Below are 21,418 nucleotides of genomic sequence, written 5' to 3' on the forward strand. Positions count from 1 at the left end.
AATATTTAATTACGATTTTGGGAGCTCACCTGCCCGACACTCTGGTATTGTCTTGTGTGGCAAACGCCCCAATTTAGTATTTTGTAGGCTTTAACATATGATAAGTATATGTTGTACTATCTTTATAATAGTGATGTCTTTTATATTGCAATTACAGCTTGCAGACTTCACTGGCATTCATATCCAAAGGGAAATACATACACAAGAAACGACTCAAAAATAAAACAAATTTGACTGCGATGTCTCATTGTTCTCTGGCCACCGTACTTGACAATTAAAATGTATTTCCACGTGGTAATTTGATATTAATTTAAGTTATTATCTTGGATGTTGTTTACTTCACTGTACAGAATGATCCCCACATCCAAAAAGGTTGAGAACCTTTAGAGCATTCACTTCACTTTACTTTGTGGATAGAAGAGTTGCATTACTGCTGTGGGCAAACACGATTCCAGGAAGAACTGATGATATGAATGCTAATTGTTTCTGGTAATCGAGAACTTGAGTGCTGTTGATTTTATGGAGGGAACTGCTATCTGTGCTGGAAGAATTCAAGTACACCAATGGTATGCATGTGGGACAGTGTTAATTTGTCCTTTAGGTTTTAATTCATTTCAAACGCACTGACACCATCTCCGTTCATATCAGACTGTTCCTGCTTCCTTGAGATTTTTGCCACTGTTGAAGATCATGTTCTTTACGCCTCATATTAATGAGTGTTAATGTAAAGATTTGTTGATGAAAGAGAAGACGACATAGTATGATCATCGCTGACACAGACAGATAAAGCTTGACTGCTTTCTTTTATGAATTATGAGTGACACAACTGTCTTGTGGTTTTCCATTCCAGGAAACAAGGTTTGTTAAGTTTGGTTTAACAAGGGTTACACATCAACTCTTTACAGTCAAGGTGTACAGGGAAGTAGCTACTGATAGACTGTTGTAATAAGACGTTTGAGTCACTGAACTATGGTGCTATAAAGTAAGTAACAACAATTACAGTTAAACAACGTCAAACAAAGAATTAGTTTCCTGGTACAAGGAAATAGTAACTGGTTTAATAGGCAAGCCAACTCTAAAATCCGTTATGTATATTTGATATGTTTCTACATATAAACTAATCTATGTTGTTGTTCAAAGTGTCAATAAATAGTAAAAATAGCAGTTCATGCATTCTTAATCAGATGATACCGCTTTATCTCCAGTCTTTCTCTCCACTGTGAAATGGCAATGCTTTATTTTGAACATCTGTCATTTCTGAAATATTTCTGAGTACTGTGCTTTGATACATTTCCTGGATGGACTCGGGTCGTCTGCTCTCCACTCTCAGAGACTGAGTTGAAATGAAACAAATACACATAAATTAAGTAAATAACATAAAACAAAGTCTCATCCTGCGTTTTACTGTTTATGGTGTGTGGTAAGTCAGAGCTCACCCCCTTCTCTCACTCTCTCACTCTCTCTCTCACACACACACACACACACACACACACACACACACACACACACACACGTAGCCCTGCGCAGTAGAGGAGAGACAGACAGCTGAGAGTTGATGCACTGGTTGCGTCGCTGTGCATGAAAGCTTCGTGAGTAATAACTGACGTCAAACGAAGGATTGGATCGGGCTCAATATGGCCGATACCAATCGGTTAGAAAATGCCTCGGTCAGACCTGGTACTGATCCTTGAGATCTAATCACAGGGAAAGTACACATTTCCATCAAGGAACCATTTAAAGCCAAGAAGATATTCCGTCATTATTCATTTCTTTTTGGAAACTTGTGTGCCTGTAGACAGATGTTCGGCCGACCCGCTGTGCACCTACAGACCAGGTTACACTTGCTTTACAATCAACTGGAAGAACTCTTAACATTTATCTCTGTTGAAATGACGTCGCCCATTCGAGGAAATTACGAACCCATGAAATATCACGTAACTGTAAACGCTACCCAGTGATGCATGAGTAACATAAATATTGCAAGTTGAGAAGAGCTTCATTTTATAAATTCACGACCGGGATGTGGTTCCTGTGAAGCAGCAGGGTTCACCCAGTGGGGGAGTTTGATCCTGGCACCCAAAGAGCCGTGTGTCACCTCGGCTCGCCTGTCACATTCTTCCGATTGCCGAGGCGGTGACAATAATGAGTTCTCTCACTCTCTGTCACTCACACTTTTTCTTCCCTCCCTCAGGCTTCTGCTTGAATCCATAAAGATGTTATTATAGTTCATTTGAGCAGAGAGGACTAAATTGACCTGGCCGTTAAACACCCTGTGGGAGACATTAGGCCCTGTAATGTTGCTCTGGGGCTAAGTAGTAAAGGAAGATGGTCTGTTTAGTAGAGTTTTTAATAGCGGAAGTGACTAAATTACTTTTTTTAAATTGGTTATAGTGTTGTGTTCATATGAAGGCAATCTGGGGGTCACTATTATCTCCTTAAAGCAGCTTGCCAATTAGAGCCTCCCAACAATAATGAAGTACGCCATCACTGGGCCAGAGTGACTCTTTCCACAGTAGAGGTGATGAAGAGGAGATGATCTGCTGGAATCAGGAGCACATTTTAAAGTACTCCCAACAGCTCTGCAAACCAGTAGTGGTATGTTACACAACCGCAAGGAAGTAATTCTATCTATTCATTTTCTTTTTAATAGCTCTTATTTTCTGCACTTTTATTTCGTAGTTCCAAGCTCTGACCTATATAGACCGCGTCTTTTCATGCCTTTTATCTTCCTACACACCTTCATATACTTAATCGTCACTCTTGGATTTCCAAACAGTATTGGCCGGGTAAAGGAAGATGCTCCGTGTTGCTCAACGTGTGGGTGGCCGACGGTGTAACAGGAGAGCAAATATTGACACTGCTGCAGCCTCTAGATGGGCTGAATGTTGTCACGTATGCAGATGAAGGCGGAGGCAGGAACTATCGAGCTTCCTAACATTCAACTTCCTCTCTGTTTGTCCATTTGATGTCTTGTTTGGAGATTCTGAATGCTACATTTAGCCCAGTTGTGTAAGCTGAGAGTTGTTCACTGTTGCACATCATTCGCTGCTTGCTATTAAACATTCTTTTGTGCCCATCACTGTTGATGTGTCTATAGGAATTGTCTTGAATCCGTTCTAATCAATATTGTATCAACAATGGATCACATGGCTACTTATGTGCAAGCCGTTGCTTATCGTTATAAAGCCGAAGATAATAGCGGCGCAACGAAGCTGTATAGTAACTTTCAAGTCATTGTTTTGGTTTTTCCGGTCCGATACTTAAATGTTTTCAATCACTGTCAACAGTCTTGTATTTCTGTGTTGACTGTTAACTCACTTTTGGCTACAGCAGGAGGCTGTTTACTGTGCTATCTACCTGTCCTGCACCAAACACCAGACATACAAAGTTGGTGACCAGCTGGTGAACATAGTGGAGCAATTAGCAGCTGAAGCAATTCTTAGTTTGTGGAGACAAAACACAAAGGTAAAAGAAGAGAGAATATTGGACTCATCAGGTGGACAGACACTTGACTCCAAACGAATGCTAGTGTTGCTTCCTATCTGCTTTTTGTAGAAATAATAAAAAATTTGCCATATCAACTCAAAAGGGCATCACATGTCAGTGTTGTTCTCAGAGCTTGTGTCTGCTGCCCCCATGTGGCCAAAAAGTGAGTCATTGCAGGTTTAATGTGTCTAAACAAAGCTGTTAAAGTATTTGACAATTGTCGATAATGCATAGAAAAGTAAGGATGTCTTTTCAATACCATGAGAATATAGGAGGGTGGTCCCTGGTATTGTCTCTGTGTGTGAACAGTTGAAGACGCACAGAGCAACAATTCTTCTGTCATCTTTGTGTATTTGTTAGTCTCTAAGTATTTGTGTTGTTGCTTCTCTTCAGATACAGGTGTCCTACTATCCTCCTGGTCAGTATCCCAGCTCCGGCCAGCAGTACCGTGTGCCCCAGCCCATGTCCCACCAGGTGTCTTATCCTGCCCAGCGCACACAACCCATGCCTCAGCCCACGCAGCAGTCAGGTCCGTGCTGTAATTAACTGATAACTACATAAAGACTTATAATAACAGTGTTTCCTGCGCAAATAAAAACAGTGTAAACGAGTTAATATACAGATACGGTCCACTTGGTTTTGTAACTAGTATGTTGTTACCTCAGCTAAAAACTGCTAAATCATTCTCAGTTTGAAGTCTTCCAGGTGAAAGGTTGACTTTAAACGACCTCGTCCCTGTATTGTTCTGCCAAGTCAAATATGCTCAAACCAAAATAGAGCTTTTTCATTTTTTCAGGGAAAACCCTGACAGCAGTCTCTTTCATTTGGGGTCTGCCAAGGACAGGTTGTCTGTGTGTTTGTACAGTAACTGATAAATCAGATCCATGTCAGTTTCAGTCAGTGTGACTTTACATCAATCGATGACTGCTGCCTGTGTTGAAATATGACTTTTGGGATTGTGAAGATTTCTATTTAACACACTTAACTTGAAACTTAAGTGGTATGAAGTGTGTTTGACTTCTGAGGTCCTCCACAATTACTTCTGGGTATTGAAACCATTGTTTTTATCAAAATAAAGCGCTTGTTGTTGGTTTTTTTGCTCAAAGGACAAAATTGTGGCAACTTGATGGTAGAGGCGCTAAAAACAACGCAAAAGCAGCCCGCGAAAAACGCTGCAAATCTGTTCCTTTGTTGAAGTCCACTCTACTTCTGTCCAGAATCCTTTACAATGGTTTTTCCCTCAAAGGCAATGGCCCAACTGCCTGTCGTCTCTTTTTGTCTTCTCTTGTACTGAACCCTTACTTTATCACACTGCTCTAATTTCTCTCCTCCAACTGTTCAGGTCTCCAGACGATGATGCCCAGCCAGCAGCCGAGCTACCAGGGTATGATGGGTGTGCAGCAGCCCCAAAACCCTGGTCTGCTTAATTCCCAGAGGGCAGGCATGGCAGGACAAATGCAAAGCATAATGGTTCAGTACCCACAGATGCCATCATATCAGGTATCAACGGTTTTAAATCGGCTTTAGGACAACATTCGTAAAAGGATACGGACAAACAGTTTTATTGTTATCAGTAAGAAAATGAGCCTTGGCTGGTGTGCTGAAAATGTTAGCCCCACCAGTGTCCACATACATGTGGCTGATCTTAAGTTAAACAGCGCCATCTGGTGCTCATGTAAAGCAACAGTTCTTGTTGGAGAGTCAGACAAAGCTGAATGACCATTCATTTTGATCCACAAAAAGATAGAATTGCTCTTTTTGTAGTCTTTTGGGACATGAATTTCCTGAATATCTGTTCTTTAATGTGTAAAATATCTGACCGGTGGGTTTGTGTTGTTTTGACATGTGAAGAATATATGTGTATGGTCGGCATTATTCTCCCCACATTCCCGTCAGCAACTGGAATTGTTTTGTGTAAACTTGGATATAGATGACGATGTTCTAAATAACCTTTTATTTTGACTACTGATGATGGTCTATAGTATTTGACAAGTAGTCTTTCTGTGTTTTCCAGGTTCCAGTAGGAAATGAAAATCAGCAGGTGGTGCAGCAGCAGTACCAGCAGCAGGTGATGGTTCCAGTCAGCCAGTCTGTCCAGGGGCCCATGCCCGTCTACTACAGTGTTATCACACCCACACAGCAGAACAGCACAAGGTACGTCTGAACACATGGCATTACTACATTACGGTCATTTAGCAGACGCTTTTATCCAAAGCGACTTACAATTCAGTATCTATCTACACACCGTAGACGCAGCTACGGGACCAATTTTGGTGTCTTGCAAGGACACATTGACATGAGACTAGTATCGGGGATCGAACCGCCAACCCTCTGATTGAAAGGCGGCCCTGCTCTCCACTTAGATCGCCACGGTCACCCCACTACATGACATACGCACAAATGAGTCACCGTAACTTTTAGCAAATATGTTGTGTGTTTTAGCAGAGCTGTGTACAGATGTGATATACTTACAAATGACCGCAAAACAAACACCTTGGTATTCAGGATTTCCTTTGTTGTGTGGGCCTCTATCCTCCTGTATGAGTGTGTGTTGCCTCTCCCCATGCATTTATTGTCTCCTCCTCTGTATGTGTCTAATCCTGCAGCCCATCAGTAGGTTACCTGCAGCCCCCCAGCTCTGAGCAGTATCAGATCACACAGTCGCCGTCCCCTTGCAACCCTCAACAGTTGCAGCAGCAATATTCAGGTGAGACAAGTGGCCATTAGTAAAGCATTTTATGACTAATGGATGAACATTGATTTCAGCTTTTTTTTTTTTAAAGATTTTATTTTGTTTGAATTAATTTGATCTTGTCTGTGAGCATTATTCTACCAAAATCAATGCCTGGAGTATTTTGCAATTCAGTGATATCCAGTGTGCAACAAAATCAGGTGAAAGGTATTCAGGGTGAAGTTCAGACGAAGGTACACAGGGTTCACACGTTGAACACGTAAATCGATGTCCATCACAAGGGAATGTTTGAAGAAATCAGAGAAAACCTACACGTCAGAAAGACCTTGTGCTCCCATTTGGCCTTAAGTAAATGTTGATGTTGATTGTGATCATGGTCACTTCATCCTTTCAACCTCTGCTCTTGTTTGTGCCATTTACTCAGCTGTATGTTTAGTCAGTTTCTCAGACCCGTTTATGTTGGTCATTTGCTTTAAAAGTTGTATTTCAGGCTCTGTTTTCAAACTGACCTGAGACTAAGTTCAACAATTGGCCAAAGCTGTGGGGCTGGAACCGATGCCGTTATCTATGCTCTCTTCAAAACTGTTGATAACTTATTCAAAGCCAACCCTTGTGCTTACCACTCTCCTTGATCTACTATACTTCAATACTTATAGTTCCAGATGAAATCAACTACTTTTACATTTGCAATTTACAATTGAGCCACAGAGAAAATGTCATTCGAATCCTAGTGCGTACCTATAAAAAAAATCCTCTGCATTAAACTATATACAGCAATATCTTAATTATCTATAATTAAATGACCTGTTTATTTGTGTGCTCTCTCAGGAGTACCGCCTCCTGGGCCTGGGGTGATGGTCATGCAGCTCAGCGTCCCCAATGGACCACAGCCTTCCCAGAACCCTCCTCTGGTCCAGTGGAACCCATGCAAGTACTACAGCATAGAGCAGAGGCCCAGCAAGCCAGGAGAGCTGTACAAACCGGACAACACTCCACAGGTACACACAAATGCACATGAAGGGTAACATTATTTTAAATAAATGTGAAAGATCTCATGAATCCAGACTGTACCTTACAAATCCAGTCATTGGTCTTCAAGTATTCAATCATTAGCAGCCCCCTAGTGGCCAACAGGAGGACTGACGTGACGTGTGTGTGTGTGTGTGTGTGTGTGTGTGTGTGTGTGTGTGTGTGTGTCTGTGTGTGTGTGTGTGTGTCTGTGTGTGTCTGTGTGTGTGTGTGTGTGTGTGTCACACCATTTCATATTTTCCCTCTTCTCTTTGTGTCCAGGCCAGTACTCAGCTGACGAGTCCCCTGGCCTCCCCCACTCAGTCTCCCACCCCGTCTCCCTCCGGCAGCGTCAGCAGCGTCTGTCCAGGCCTGGGACCATTACCCCTCATCTCCCAGTTCCCCCGGCCAGGAGGACCCGCTCAAGGTACACATGAACACCAGGCATGAAAACTTATATACATGTGGCCAAAGCTACAGAAATATCAACCAGGTTGTTTCAGGTTTCTCCGTTTTAGTTCACAGGCAAATAAACATTGAACTACTGTTACTGCTGTGTGCTCGAACTCCTGATCACACTTCTAAACACGGTCAGGTGGCTTTTGACCCTGAGCCAATAGCCTCAGCCGGTTCAAACTGGGCCACCGGGTCAAACCTCTTGTACCCACACGTGGCTTTACCTCATCCCTGTCCTCTGTCCGATATTGACACACAGAGCCTCAATGCCTTTACTGATAAACAGACCCACTGTTTGGAACGCATGATTACACATACAGACACAGTCTTGCATCAGTCTACAATCCACGTGAGATCACCATGACACATAAAATGAGAAAATGCTGTAGGTAACAGCTGCATTAGGCCCACTGACCCTTTTTCTGCTGGCTTTGGATGCTTAGCAGTTTTCTTTTCACTCGACAAGTTGTGTTGAAAGAGAATCTTGAATGTGAAATGTATGCCAGTTCCATTAAAGCCATCATCCATCTCCTGTTTGACTATGAAAGTGTATTTACATTGTTCATATTGTGCGGTAATATGGTTCACCTGACCTTTTTTTACTGAGGCAATACAACTCTACTTTGAAGTATGTTCAGGATTGATGATTGTGATTTGAACTTGTGAGTTGTATTGTTAAGGTGATGGGCGCTACTCTCTGTTGGGACAACCTCTCCAGTACAGCCTGTGTCCTCCTCCACTAATGCATGGCCAGTCCTCCTACAGCTCCCATCAGGTCAGTGCTGGCAAGCCTTTGTACCGATATAATTCAAATACTTTAACATGTTACAGCTGTGATGTTGACAGGTCAACAGTCTTTGATATTGGAACCTGCTCTCATTGAAAAGACATTTCGAGGATGTACTGTTTCTGTAATTCAGTTTATTTCTGGCTTAAATAGCAGTCATGAATTCCACAACTAAAAATGTAATTAAATACACCACCAGGCACATAACTTTGTTTTCTGAGTTCTTAAAATTTAATTTCAAAGGCCCTGAAATTCAGTCAGGAAGTGGTCATTCCTAAAGAAGATCAGTGACAACAGAAGAACAAATGTGATGTGCATTTGTTTTCTTGTGTTGCTTATGGGTGATACAGGTGTAACTGACCAACTAACCACCACAAAGTATCTTGGTTCTGTGAGTGAAGATGAATATATTTATGTTGGAACAGCCACAACGTTGCTGCATGTTGTGTAACCAAGAGGTAAAACAGTTTCATACATTTTAAATGGAAGCCATAAAACACTTCAAACCATCATTTTCTGTGCTCACTGGCTTTTCTGCAACTGTTTGAGTATCCAGTTACCAAAGACCATGTTAATTGGTTGCTTTTGAGCCCCATCTAGTGTCATGTTGTGGAACTGTAATAAACTCGTAATATCTGTGTTATAATGTATTCAGGGCCAAGGAGTGATGAAACACGGGACACGGGGGAAAAAACAAACACTCAAATCTGCATCGACAGATCTCGGCACAACTGATGTAGGTAAGTCTGAGCTGCGTCATCACAGAACCAGAATATCACCTGCCCCTGTTATTACAGTCTGTCTGCAGGTACAGTTACACTCACTATGTGATCTTTCAAAGGAGATACTGGAGGGCGGTTCTGTGTGTATAGATTATATCGGCCTTATTGCTGATTTTCCTGTATTGCTTTTCTCAAAAACACCATTAAGACACGGCTGGAGCAATCAAGGCTGCTAACGTCTTCTCTCTCTGGCTCTCCTCCTCTTCTCTTTGTCCAGTGGTGAGTCGAGTACTCGAGGTAACGGACCTGCCAGAGGGCATTTCACGTCCAGAGGCCGAAAAGCTCTTCAACCAGCTGTCGATGTGCGGTGCCAAGATCCAGTGGCTGAAGGAGCCCCAGGGAGGCCGAGGAGGAGGCTGTGGCCCCTGTCCTGGTGCGGGGCCCGCCGGGCCGGGAGCCGGCGGCGGGCTCATGGCCGGCGGGCTCATGGCCGGCGGGCTCATGGCCGGCATGGGAGCGAAGGGCGACGGCAGCGACCCGGCTCACCTCTACACGGTAGTGGCAGTGTTCCCCAGCACCATGGCCGCACAGAGTGCTTCCTTCAAACTTAACAACAGCGGGGCCAGCCTCTTCAAACTGAGGGCCGCCAAAAAGAACTATGACCTGCGTGTGCTGGAGAGAGCCAGTTCTCAGTGAAAGGAAAAGAGAGGGGGAGGAAAGAAAAGAAGCGAAAGAGACCGAACGAAAGAGAGACTCTTGGTGGAGTGGTGGAAAAGGAGGGAGGACTGAGGGGGACTGCTCTTAGTGTACAATTTAAAAAAACAAAAACAAACAAAAAAAAAAAAATACTTGAGTTAAATGTGTCAAATGTATAAAAAGAAAGAAGGTGTGAATTCTGAGGTGGCTGGTGTTTGGTTGCAGAAATGATTTTGTCGTTTCTTTTTACTCATTGTTTTTGTTTTGTATTTATATAGCAGAAGAGCACACAAGACACACACGAGCATGTGTTTCACTGTTGCCGTGGAATGTGTGCTGCCATTATACAAAAACACATTAAATGCCACACACACACACACACACACACACACACACACACACACACACACACACACACACACACACACACACACACACACACAGACATAAGCGCAGGCAACAGGGTCACGTAGCACATAACAAAAACACACTGGACAGTCGACCTCAGTCAGACCTTTTCCTCCTCCCTCTGCTCTCCAACCCTCCCTCCTTTTCCTGCCAACGCTTTCTCTCCTTCCCCAACTCTCCGTCACCCAGTCGTCTCTTGAGCTCACATATTTATACATTTTCATACGCACAGTTGCGCACTCTCAGCTTTCCCCCATCGCTCTCCTTTCTTGCCATGTCTCATACGGCCTGCTATCTTCCTCTGCTCCTCTGTCCCTCTCATTTACTCTCTCACTGCTCTCTCCACTCTTGCTTTCTGTTTGCCTTACTGCTGTTGTGGGTTTTTGTATTGCGCTGTTTTTGTTTTGTTTTTTCTCAAAAGTTTTTTGTTATTTTCTTTTTTTTGGGATTCAATATATTTATATAAGTGATGTAAGGAATAAAAGAAAACTATATATTCAGTGATTTTTTTTTTTTTTTTTTTCTTTCCCCTGAGTGAAAAAGTTTAGGTCTTCCTTTATCCTTTACCCTTTCCCTCTTCATCCCACTCTCCTCTTTCCTAGATTGGTTTCCTCCTTACTGCCCTCTACCTCACTTCTTCGGTCTTCTCTCCCTAAACTGCCCCCCCCCCCCCCCCCCCTCGACGCCCCATTGTGTTTGCGTTTTTTCGTTGACAGCTGTGCAGAACGTATCAGAAGAAGTAGTTAAAGTGCACAATGATTGCATATGTCTACTGTAAATTTTATTTAATCTGTTATTTTTTGTTTGTTTTTAAAAATATAAAAGTCAAGAAAAAATCTATCAAAACATCTGCTGTGTCATGTGGTTCATTGTTTGACTTTATTGGAGCTGACTCTGAAGTGTGAGCCTTGGTGTGTGGGAGTGGGTGCATATCCTCCTCAAACAATTGTGTTCCTTGTGCCCTCTATGGAAACATCTGCATTCATTTATTCAGGTTTTTCTTTTGACGTATTTGAGATGCACCGAGTTGTTTTCTTTAAATGCCCAACGATGTTAGGAGTCAGTTGGATTACTCTAAATATGATGAAACTTTTTCTCTATAGTGCTACTCAGGACAAACTCTAGAGCCTCTAGACAAGACTCTAAGAATAACTTAAGTGTCAGTATGATCAGGTTTTAAGTGAATGTTTGACCAGCAGCTGAAAAAAACCTTCTCAAGTTAATTGTCTGTTCTGTGGCTTTTGATCATAAGTGATTTACATCAGCAGATGCGGTTTTCCATTAAAATGAGCTAAACTCTGTCTGCTGTTAACGATCGTGTTGTACGATCGGAAGCACCAGAACACCAACTAAAATGGTTTATCGATGTCGTGCGTGTTTCTTTCCTCCTTGCTTCTCTTTCTTGCTGTCTCCCCTGTTTTCTCCCCAGCTGCTAACGAGATGAGGTCCAGTCATGCTGCTCATTGGTTCCCACAGACTCCCAGTTGGCCAATCATCAGTCGGGACTCACAATTAAAGAAGCAAACCTGAAGCCTCCTTCTCTTTTTCTTTTTTTTTTTTTACAGGAAAGAAACTCGCAAAGCATGTAGTTTGAAACTTTGGAAACAACATAGAGTTAAGTTTTACTCTTTTTTTGGGGGGTGGGGGTATTTGGATCATAGATTAACATCCTGAGAGCATATATGTAGTTAACAAATCAAGATTTGACTTTGGGAGTGTTTGTTACTGATCAGCAGCTAAATGTGTGGTAGCTGCTGTATGTTATGTATATGAGCTCTGGCTCTAGAATCAGAATCAGAACCATTTATTGCCACGGTATGTTGCACATATAAGGAATTTGACATGAAGTATATGTATGCCTATAAACGTATACCTAAGCATACGTTTATAGAGCAGCTAGGACTTCCCCAGTGTGTGCTCTCATAGCTGAGGCAGGTGAAATGCCATTGTGGTGACGGAGATGACGGAGATAGCAGTCCATCAAAAAAGGATGGAGCAGACATGTTGGAAAAAGGAGAAAACAGAAGTAGGAGAGCCGATAGAGTTGGAAGTATATGAGGAGGAGTTTAGTGTAACTGCTGCGTGGCCTCTTAAACCTGTCTGAGTATGAGAAAACCTCTGTGTAGATCTGGAGTCATTTAAATTCATGCACAGGTATTAGAGTCTAATGTTACAGAATAACAAGCTCATGTAGTACAAGCACATCCCATTGGATTTCATGTATTTTCCATGTATGAAAGTGTCCCCAAAATGGTGTGAAAATATCTGACTTCATCTGCTTTTCCTCAGTTTCCACATTCATAATACCGACCTGATATTTGCCACACGTGTGAGCAAGTAAATGTGTCACTCGTACCAACTGGTGAAACGCTCATAACCTACTTTATTTAGTCACACCCTCAAAGTTTTTTTGGACAAGTTTCTGTATACGCCTTCGTACCGGAGTCGGTGGGACAGGTAGAAGACCAGTCCGGTGAGGAACGAGAACAGCATGCAGGGAATGATGACGTCGACGATGAAGTAGAGAGGCAGACGCAGCATCAGGAAGTGGTAGGTGATGTCAAGGTATGGCGTGTCGGGGCAGCAGGTGTAGTAAACCCAGTGTTTCCAGCTCCTGTAGTCCTTCAGCACCCATTCACCAGACTCCATGAAGTTGCTGAGGTCAGGCCGATCATTGTCCTAGAAGACAGAGCTTCATGCTGCAGTTCTGCAGGTCGAACAGGAAATGGAGGACGATGATCTCACAGTAGCTCTTAAAGATGGCCGGAGGGTTCCACGTTATCATCCCAGTGTGCTCCAACAGGACTTTGGTTTCGTCGATGATGGCAAAGTCGCCGTCAGCACTGAAGAGGAAGAAGACAATGACAGAGGGAGATCATCTGGATTCCAATTCAGGTTCACATGGAGCCATTGCTGGGGTGAAAATCAGGGAAACTTGAGATAATTTTGTCTTCTAATGTACTGATGAAGCCAAGTTTAGTGGTTTTTATTCCCAGAATGAATAGATTGTGAAAACACAAGTTGTCATGTACTGTATATATCACAGCAGAAGAAATAAAAATTGTGTAACCTCCAGCAGTCACCATGTCATAAACCCTCCCTTCTTTCTATTTCAACTTGTTGAAACAACAAATATCATTAATTTGTGATACTATTTGTGTAATATATTCACCAATAAAAATCATATAAATACATGATAATGGGCTACCAGTTGCAACTACATCTATATGTAAATTAAAAAGCAGATGCATTGTTAAAATATATGATATATAATAATTGAGTAACTGTGTTTTGGGTGTCACATAGTAAAAACTTTAATTGCATTCATTTCTAAGGACATTTGTGCATAGAAACTCTTTTTTTTTGATAATCAAAGGTGAGCATTACTTTAATTCCCTAAAAATAACTATAAACCTTGACTGGCTGTACGTATAAAAAGAAAATCTATTCCAAATCCTGTTAAATCTACATACTTGCACTGTGGCATATCCTCTGAGCATAGTCATTGGAATTTTCATTTTAATGCATGACATAAAACATCCTCAGTTGTACTTTCTCATTAATATACAACATAAGATAAGTGACTGGATCCTTAAAATGGTGTATTAAGTTTGACTTGGATCGCAAAGTCCGGCAGTGTTGGAAAACGACAACGCGCATGCTCAGAGCTCGTCACCAGGTGGACACCATTTTGTTTATTTTTGTTTTCATTTGATTGGCAATTTGCTCAAGTAAGTGTTGCTGACGTCACCTTGCCACCTTGACAGGTTTGATAGAAAGTTGAGAGTCATGAGAAAAGGAGTTATTTCTTCTGTAGGACTGAGCTAAAGGGCTTCATTTCGAGAGAGCAGCTTGAAGAGATAACACCAGCTGAGGAGATTTAGTTATGAAGCAATTTTTTTTTTTTCTGTCAACACTGCTAATGCTAGTTAGCTAATTAATTGGACTCAACTTAGCCACGGTTTTCATCTGGTCTGCAGACTTTTGAAGCTAGCCGAGGACCCAGAAGGAGAGCTACAAACAGTAAGAGCTAATATAACTACTTCTTATTTGTGTTGTGATACTTTGTGTCATCTCTGAGCTGATATGTTTGTTGTGACCGTGATGTTATGTAGAAAAATGAGGTGTCTTTTGCTAACTTTATTAGCCGAAAATTAGCATAACACTAAGACTGTCTGGATTCCCAAGCTAGGTACCGTTACTTTCCATTTGTTTTAATCTTAACAGACAGAGATTGTAATATTTTAGTTACATTGGTCCACTATTGTGCTGATGAAGATGAGTTATGTTTTATTTCCATAAGAGGATTATTTAAACTTTGTTTTTAAAGATTCCTCTTCACTTACATTGAAGTACCATGGTCGTCATCATGTTCTTTATAAGTGAAGTTTATTTTTTAGATATATCTTTATTTGGACTCTGGTTCGGTATACACGACTTAGACCATAGTGACATTACTGACATAGTAATACCATAAAGGAGAGATTCATAGATGATAAAGGGATGACACATAACTCCCTCTAAAAACCCTGTGTAACCTTGTATGAGCCTCTGGTGGAAGAATAGTCGGGTGAAATAAAGAGGACATTTGTAAATGTTTGACAAACGGCCCAACAATGAGAATCTCTCTTTAACATAGACCTGACTACAAGCAATAGAAATAAAGCTTACACATAGTCAAAGACCCCCAACAGACTTTACATACAAGAGACTGGACTTATTGATGACTCCACTTCAGGTGCACATGTACATTGTTGATGTGAAAACTTCATAGTCATCATTTGGTCTACCCATGTGCTGATAAAGCTAAATTCAGTTGTTTGATTTCCATTTGTGCCATGGTCTTCATCTTTACAGACGGGTTGAACTAGCTACAGACTGCTTGTGTTGCTTGTGTCATCTCTGAGGCGATATGTTTGATGTTTCTCTGGTCCTGTAGTCTGGGTGATATTCCCCTGAAAGATTTTACATTAGTTGAAAGTGCTGAGATGTTCTCATTGCTGAGGGGAAAATTGTAATACTTTAGTTAAATTGGTCCACTATTGTGCTGATGAAGATGAGTTATGTTTTATTTCCATAAGAGGATTATTTAAACTTTGTTTTTAAAGATTCCTCTTCACTTACATTGTTTGAAGTACCATGGTCGTCATCATGTTCCTCATAAGTGAAGTTTACTTTTTAGATATATCTTTATTTGGACTCTGGTTCGGTATACACGACTTAGACCATAGTGACATTACTGACATAGTAATACCATGAAGGAGAGATTCATAGATGATAAAGGGATAAAGGGATGCTGAACTTCATGGACCAGAGAGAGCTTTTCTTCCTCCCACTCAACTCAAGGTAGAGTTGATCAGCTGGATGTTCAGCAGTGTAAGATATTTGGTAGTGTCTCAGTGTGTAGCCGTGCTTCTTCAGTTCATCTGATTTTTTTTAATGGAGGGTTGGTGATGCATGTTATTTTAATACAACACATGTTCTTTGTGGTTTCCTCCAGACCCTGTTGGACTTCACAGACTTCCAGATCTACGAGAAGCTGCCCGAGAGCCGACGAGGAAGATCCCTTCTACCAGAGCTGTGTACCAGAGATGCTCCTTCCTTCTCCACATCCTGCACATTCACCACCGACTCCTACTGTTCCTCTCCCAAACTGAGAGCGCCCCTCCCTGTCTCAGTTCTACCACTGCCAGATTGTGCTGTTGTGTTCTTTTTGGCTGCCGTGCCATCAAGGAGTATACAACTTAGACCATAGTGATATTACTGACATAGTAATACCATAAAGGAGAGATTCATAGATGATAAAGGGATGACACATAACTCCCTCTAAAAACCCTGTGTAACCTTGTATGAGCCTCTGGTGGAAGAATAGTCGGGTGAAATAAAGAGGACATTTGTAAATGTTTGACAAACGGCCCAACAATGAGAATCTCTCTTTAACATAGACCTGACTACAAGCAATAGCAATAAAGCTTACACATAGTCAAAGACCCCCAACAGACTTTACATACAAGAGACTGGACTTATTGATGACTCCACTTCAGGTGCACATGTACATTGTTGATGTGAAAACTTCATAGTCATCATTTGGTCTACCCATGTGCTGATAAAGCTAAATTCAGTTGTTTGATTTCCATTTGTGCCATGGTCTTCATCTTTACAGACGGGTTGAACTAGCTACAGACTGCTTGTGTTGTGCTGCTTGTGTTATCTGGCCGCTGTGTCATCTTACTTTATCATTAATATACAAGGTAAGATAAGTGACTGGATAAAATAGCTTTTAAAATGGTGTATTAAGTTTAGCTTGGCTCACAAAGTCAAATACCGTTAGTGTTGGAAAACAACAATGCGCATGCTCATTAGCTGGTGGACACAATTTTTTTATTTTTGTTTTCATTTGATTGGCAAATTGCTCAAGTAAGTGCTGCTGACGTCACGTTGCCACCGGGACAGGTTTGATTGACAACGTCAGTGCATCATATCGCTCTAGTTGAGTCTCGAGGTCTGTCTTTCATGTCGAGAGAGGAGCTTGAGGAGATAACGCCTGGGCACTCACCAGCTGAGGAGATTTAGTTATAAACCAAACTTCGTTTTTTGTCAACACTGCTAATGCTAGTTAGCTAACTAATTGGACTCAACTTAGCAACGGTTTTCATCTGGTCTTCAGACTTTTGAAGCTAGCCGAGGACCCAGAAGGAGAGCTACAAACAGTAAGAGCTAATATAACTACTTCTTATTTGTGTTGTGATACTTTGTGTCATCTCTGAGCTGATATGTTTGTTGTGACCGTGATGTTATGTAGAAAAATGAGGTGTCTTTTGCTCACTTTATTAGCCGAAAATTAGCATAACACTAAGACTGACTGGATTCCCAAGCTAGGTACCGTTACTTTCCATTTGTTTTAATCTTAACAGACAGAGATTGTAATATTTTAGTTACATTGGTCCACTATTGTGCTGATGAAGATGAGTTTTGTTTTATTTCCATAAGAGGATTATTTAAACTTTGTTTTTAAAGATTCCTCTTCACTTACATTGAAGTACCATGGTCGTCATCATGTTCTTTATAAGTGAAGTTTACTTTTTAGATATATCTTTATTTGGACTCTGGTTCGGTATACACGACTTAGACCATAGTGACATTACTGACATAGTAATACCATAAAGGAGAGATTCATAGATGATAAAGGGATGACACATAACTCCCTCTAAAAACCCTGTGTAACCTTGTATGAGCCTCTGGTGGAAGAATAGTCGGGTGAAATAAAGAGGACATTTGTAAATGTTTGACAAACGGCCCAACAATGAGAATCTCTCTTTAACATAGACCTGACTACAAGCAATAGAAATAAAGCTTACACATAGTCAAAGACCCCCAACAGACTTTACATACAAGAGACTGGACTTATTGATGACTCCACTTCAGGTGCACATGTACATTGTTGATGTGAAAACTTCATAGTCATCATTTGGTCTACCCATGTGCTGATAAAGCTAAATTCAGTTGTTTGATATCCATTTGTGCCATGGTCTTCATCTTTACAGACGGGTTGAACTAGCTACAGACTGCTTGTGTTGCTTGTGTCATCTCTGAGGCGATATGTTTGATGTTTCTCTGGTCCTGTAGTCTGGGTGATATTCCCCTGAAAGATTTTACATTAGTTGAAAGTGCTCAGATGTTCTCATTGCTGAGGGGAAAATTGTAATACTTTAGTTAAATTGGTCCACTATTGTGCTTATGAAGATGAGTTATGTTTTATTTCCATAAGAGGATTATTTAAACTTTGTTTTTAATGATTCTTCTTCACTTACATTGTTTGAAGTACCATGGTCGTCATCATGTTTCTCATAAGTGAAGTTTATTTTTTAGATATATCTTTATTTGGACTCTGGTTCGGTATACACGACTTAGACCATAGTGACATTACTGACATAGTAATACCATGAAGGAGAGATTCATAGATGATAAAGGGATAAAGGGATGCTGAACTTCATGGACCAGAGAGAGCTTTTCTTCCTCCCACTCAACTCAAGGTAGAGTTGATCAGCTGGATGTTCAGCAGTGTGAGATATTTGGTAGTGTCTCAGTGTGTAGCCGAGCTTCTTCAGTTCATCTGATTTTTTTTAATGGAGGGTTGGTGATGCATGTTATTTTAATACAACACATGTTCTTTGTGGTTTCCTCCAGACCCTGTTGGACTTCACAGACTTCCAGATCTACGAGAAGCTGCCCGAGAGCCGACGAGGAAGATCCCTTCTACCAGAGCTGTGTACCAGAGATGCTCCTTCCTTCTCCACATCCTGCACATTCACCACCGACTCCTACTGTTCCTCTCCCAAACTGAGAGCGCCCCTCCCTGTCTCAGTTCTACCACTGCCAGATTGTGCTGTTGTGTTCTTTTTGGCTGCCGTGCCATCAAGGAGTATACAACTTAGACCATAGTGACATTACTGACATAGTAATACCATAAAGGAGAGATTCATAGATGATAAAGGGATGACACATAACTCCCTCTAAAAACCCTGTGTAACCTTGTATGAGCCTCTGGTGGAAGAATAGTCGGGTGAAATAAAGAGGACATTTGTAAATGTTTGACAAACGGCCCAACAATGAGAATCTCTCTTTAACATAGACCTGACTACAAGCAATAGCAATAAAGCTTACACATAGTCAAAGACCCCCAACAGACTTTACATACAAGAGACTGGACTTATTGATGACTCCACTTCAGGTGCACATGTACATTGTTGATGTGAAAACTTCATAGTCATCATTTGGTCTACCCATGTGCTGATAAAGCTAAATTCAGTTGTTTGATTTCCATTTGTGCCATGGTCTTCATCTTTACAGACGGGTTGAACTAGCTACAGACTGCTTGTGTTGCTTGTGTCATCTCTGAGGCGATATGTTTGATGTTTCTCTGGTCCTGTAGTCTGGGTGATATTCCCCTGAAAGATTTTACATTAGTTGAAAGTGCTGAGATGTTCTCATTGCTGAGGGGAAAATTGTAATACTTTAGTTAAATTGGTCCACTATTGTGCTGATGAAGATGAGTTATGTTTTATTTCCATAAGAGGATTATTTAAACTTTGTTTTTAAAGATTCCTCTTCACTTACATTGTTTGAAGTACCATGGTCGTCATCATGTTCCTCATAAGTGAAGTTTACTTTTTAGATATATCTTTATTTGGACTCTGGTTCGGTATACACGACTTAGACCATAGTGACATTACTGACATAGTAATACCATGAAGGAGAGATTCATAGATGATAAAGGGATAAAGGGATGCTGAACTTCATGGACCAGAGAGAGCTTTTCTTCCTCCCACTCAACTCAAGGTAGAGTTGATCAGCTGGATGTTCAGCAGTGTAAGATATTTGGTAGTGTCTCAGTGTGTAGCCGTGCTTCTTCAGTTCATCTGATTTTTTTTAATGGAGGGTTGGTGATGCATGTTATTTTAATACAACACATGTTCTTTGTGGTTTCCTCCAGACCCTGTTGGACTTCACAGACTTCCAGATCTACGAGAAGCTGCCCGAGAGCCGACGAGGAAGATCCCTTCTACCAGAGCTGTGTACCAGAGATGCTCCTTCCTTCTCCACATCCTGCACATTCACCACCGACTCCTACTGTTCCTCTCCCAAACTGAGAGCGCCCCTCCCTGTCTCAGTTCTACCACTGCCAGATTGTGCTGTTGTGTTCTTTTTGGCTGCCGTGCCATCAAGGAGTATACAACTTAGACCATAGTGACATTACTGACATAGTAATACCATAAAGGAGAGATTCATAGATGATAAAGGGATGACACATAACTCCCTCTAAAAACCCTGTGTAACCTTGTATGAGCCTCTGGTGGAAGAATAGTCGGGTGAAATAAAGAGGACATTTGTAAATGTTTGACAAACGGCCCAACAATGAGAATCTCTCTTTAACATAGACCTGACTACAAGCAATAGCAATAAAGCTTACACATAGTCAAAGACCCCCAACAGACTTTACATACAAGAGACTGGACTTATTGATGACTCCACTTCAGGTGCACATGTACATTGTTGATGTGAAAACTTCATAGTCATCATTTGGTCTACCCATGTGCTGATAAAGCTAAATTCAGTTGTTTGATTTCCATTTGTGCCATGGTCTTCATCTTTACAGACGGGTTGAACTAGCTACAGACTGCTTGTGTTGTGCTGCTTGTGTTATCTGGCCGCTGTGTCATCTTACTTTATCATTAATATACAAGGTAAGATAAGTGACTGGATAAAATAGCTTTTAAAATGGTGTATTAAGTTTAGCTTGGCTCACAAAGTCAAATACCGTTAGTGTTGGAAAACAACAATGCGCATGCTCATTAGCTGGTGGACACAATTTTTTTATTTTTGTTTTCATTTGATTGGCAAATTGCTCAAGTAAGTGCTGCTGACGTCACGTTGCCACCGGGACAGGTTTGATTGACAACGTCAGTGCATCATATCGCTCTAGTTGAGTCTCGAGGTCTGTCTTTCATGTCGAGAGAGGAGCTTGAGGAGATAACGCCTGGGCACTCACCAGCTGAGGAGATTTAGTTATAAACCAACCTTCGTTTTTTGTCAACACTGCTAATGCTAGTTAGCTAACTAATTGGACTCAATTTAGCAACGGTTTTCATCTGGTCTGCAGACTTTTGAAGCTAGCCGAGGACCCAGAAGGAGAGCTACAAACAGTAAGAGCTAATATAACTACTTCTTATTTGTGTTGTGATACTTTGTGTCATCTCTGAGCTGATATGTTTGTTGTGACCGTGATGTTATGTAGAAAAATGAGGTGTCTTTTGCTCACTTTATTAGCCGAAAATTAGCATAACACTAAGACTGACTGGATTCCCAAGCTAGGTACCGTTACTTTCCATTTGTTTTAATCTTAACAGACAGAGATTGTAATATTTTAGTTACATTGGTCCACTATTGTGCTGATGAAGATGAGTTATGTTTTATTTCCATAAGAGGATTATTTAAACTTTGTTTTTAAAGATTCCTCTTCACTTACATTGAAGTACCATGGTCGTCATCATGTTCTTTATAAGTGAAGTTTACTTTTTAGATATATCTTTATTTGGACTCTGGTTCGGTATACACGACTTAGACCATAGTGACATTACTGACATAGTAATACCATAAAGGAGA

The 21,418-nt window shown here is 41.2% G+C and overlaps 1 protein-coding gene across 11 annotated transcripts in view; it reads left to right on the forward strand.

Moving 5' to 3' along the window:
• LOC137873897 (R3H domain-containing protein 2) overlaps window positions 1-11,103 on the forward strand; it is a 50,487-nt gene extending 39,384 nt beyond the window's left edge. For all 11 annotated transcript variants that reach the window (XM_068712379.1, XM_068712386.1, XM_068712383.1 and 8 more), the window contains 9 exons: window positions 3,880-4,015; window positions 4,829-4,986; window positions 5,501-5,640; window positions 6,093-6,193; window positions 7,007-7,176; window positions 7,469-7,613; window positions 8,323-8,417; window positions 9,085-9,169; window positions 9,429-11,103. In XM_068712379.1, the coding sequence (XP_068568480.1) occupies window positions 3,880-4,015; window positions 4,829-4,986; window positions 5,501-5,640; window positions 6,093-6,193; window positions 7,007-7,176; window positions 7,469-7,613; window positions 8,323-8,417; window positions 9,085-9,169; window positions 9,429-9,847 (1,449 nt within the window). In that variant the 3' untranslated portion in view covers window positions 9,848-11,103. The remainder of the gene's footprint in view (window positions 1-3,879; window positions 4,016-4,828; window positions 4,987-5,500; window positions 5,641-6,092; window positions 6,194-7,006; window positions 7,177-7,468; window positions 7,614-8,322; window positions 8,418-9,084; window positions 9,170-9,428) is intronic.
• Window positions 11,104-21,418: the final 10,315 nt, after the last annotated feature.

This window comes from Cebidichthys violaceus, unplaced genomic scaffold (genome assembly GCF_023349555.1).
Source record: "Cebidichthys violaceus isolate CVI_PGR_0920_01 unplaced genomic scaffold, fCebVio1.0.p SCAF_17, whole genome shotgun sequence".
NCBI classification, from domain to species: domain Eukaryota; kingdom Metazoa; phylum Chordata; class Actinopteri; order Perciformes; family Stichaeidae; genus Cebidichthys; species Cebidichthys violaceus.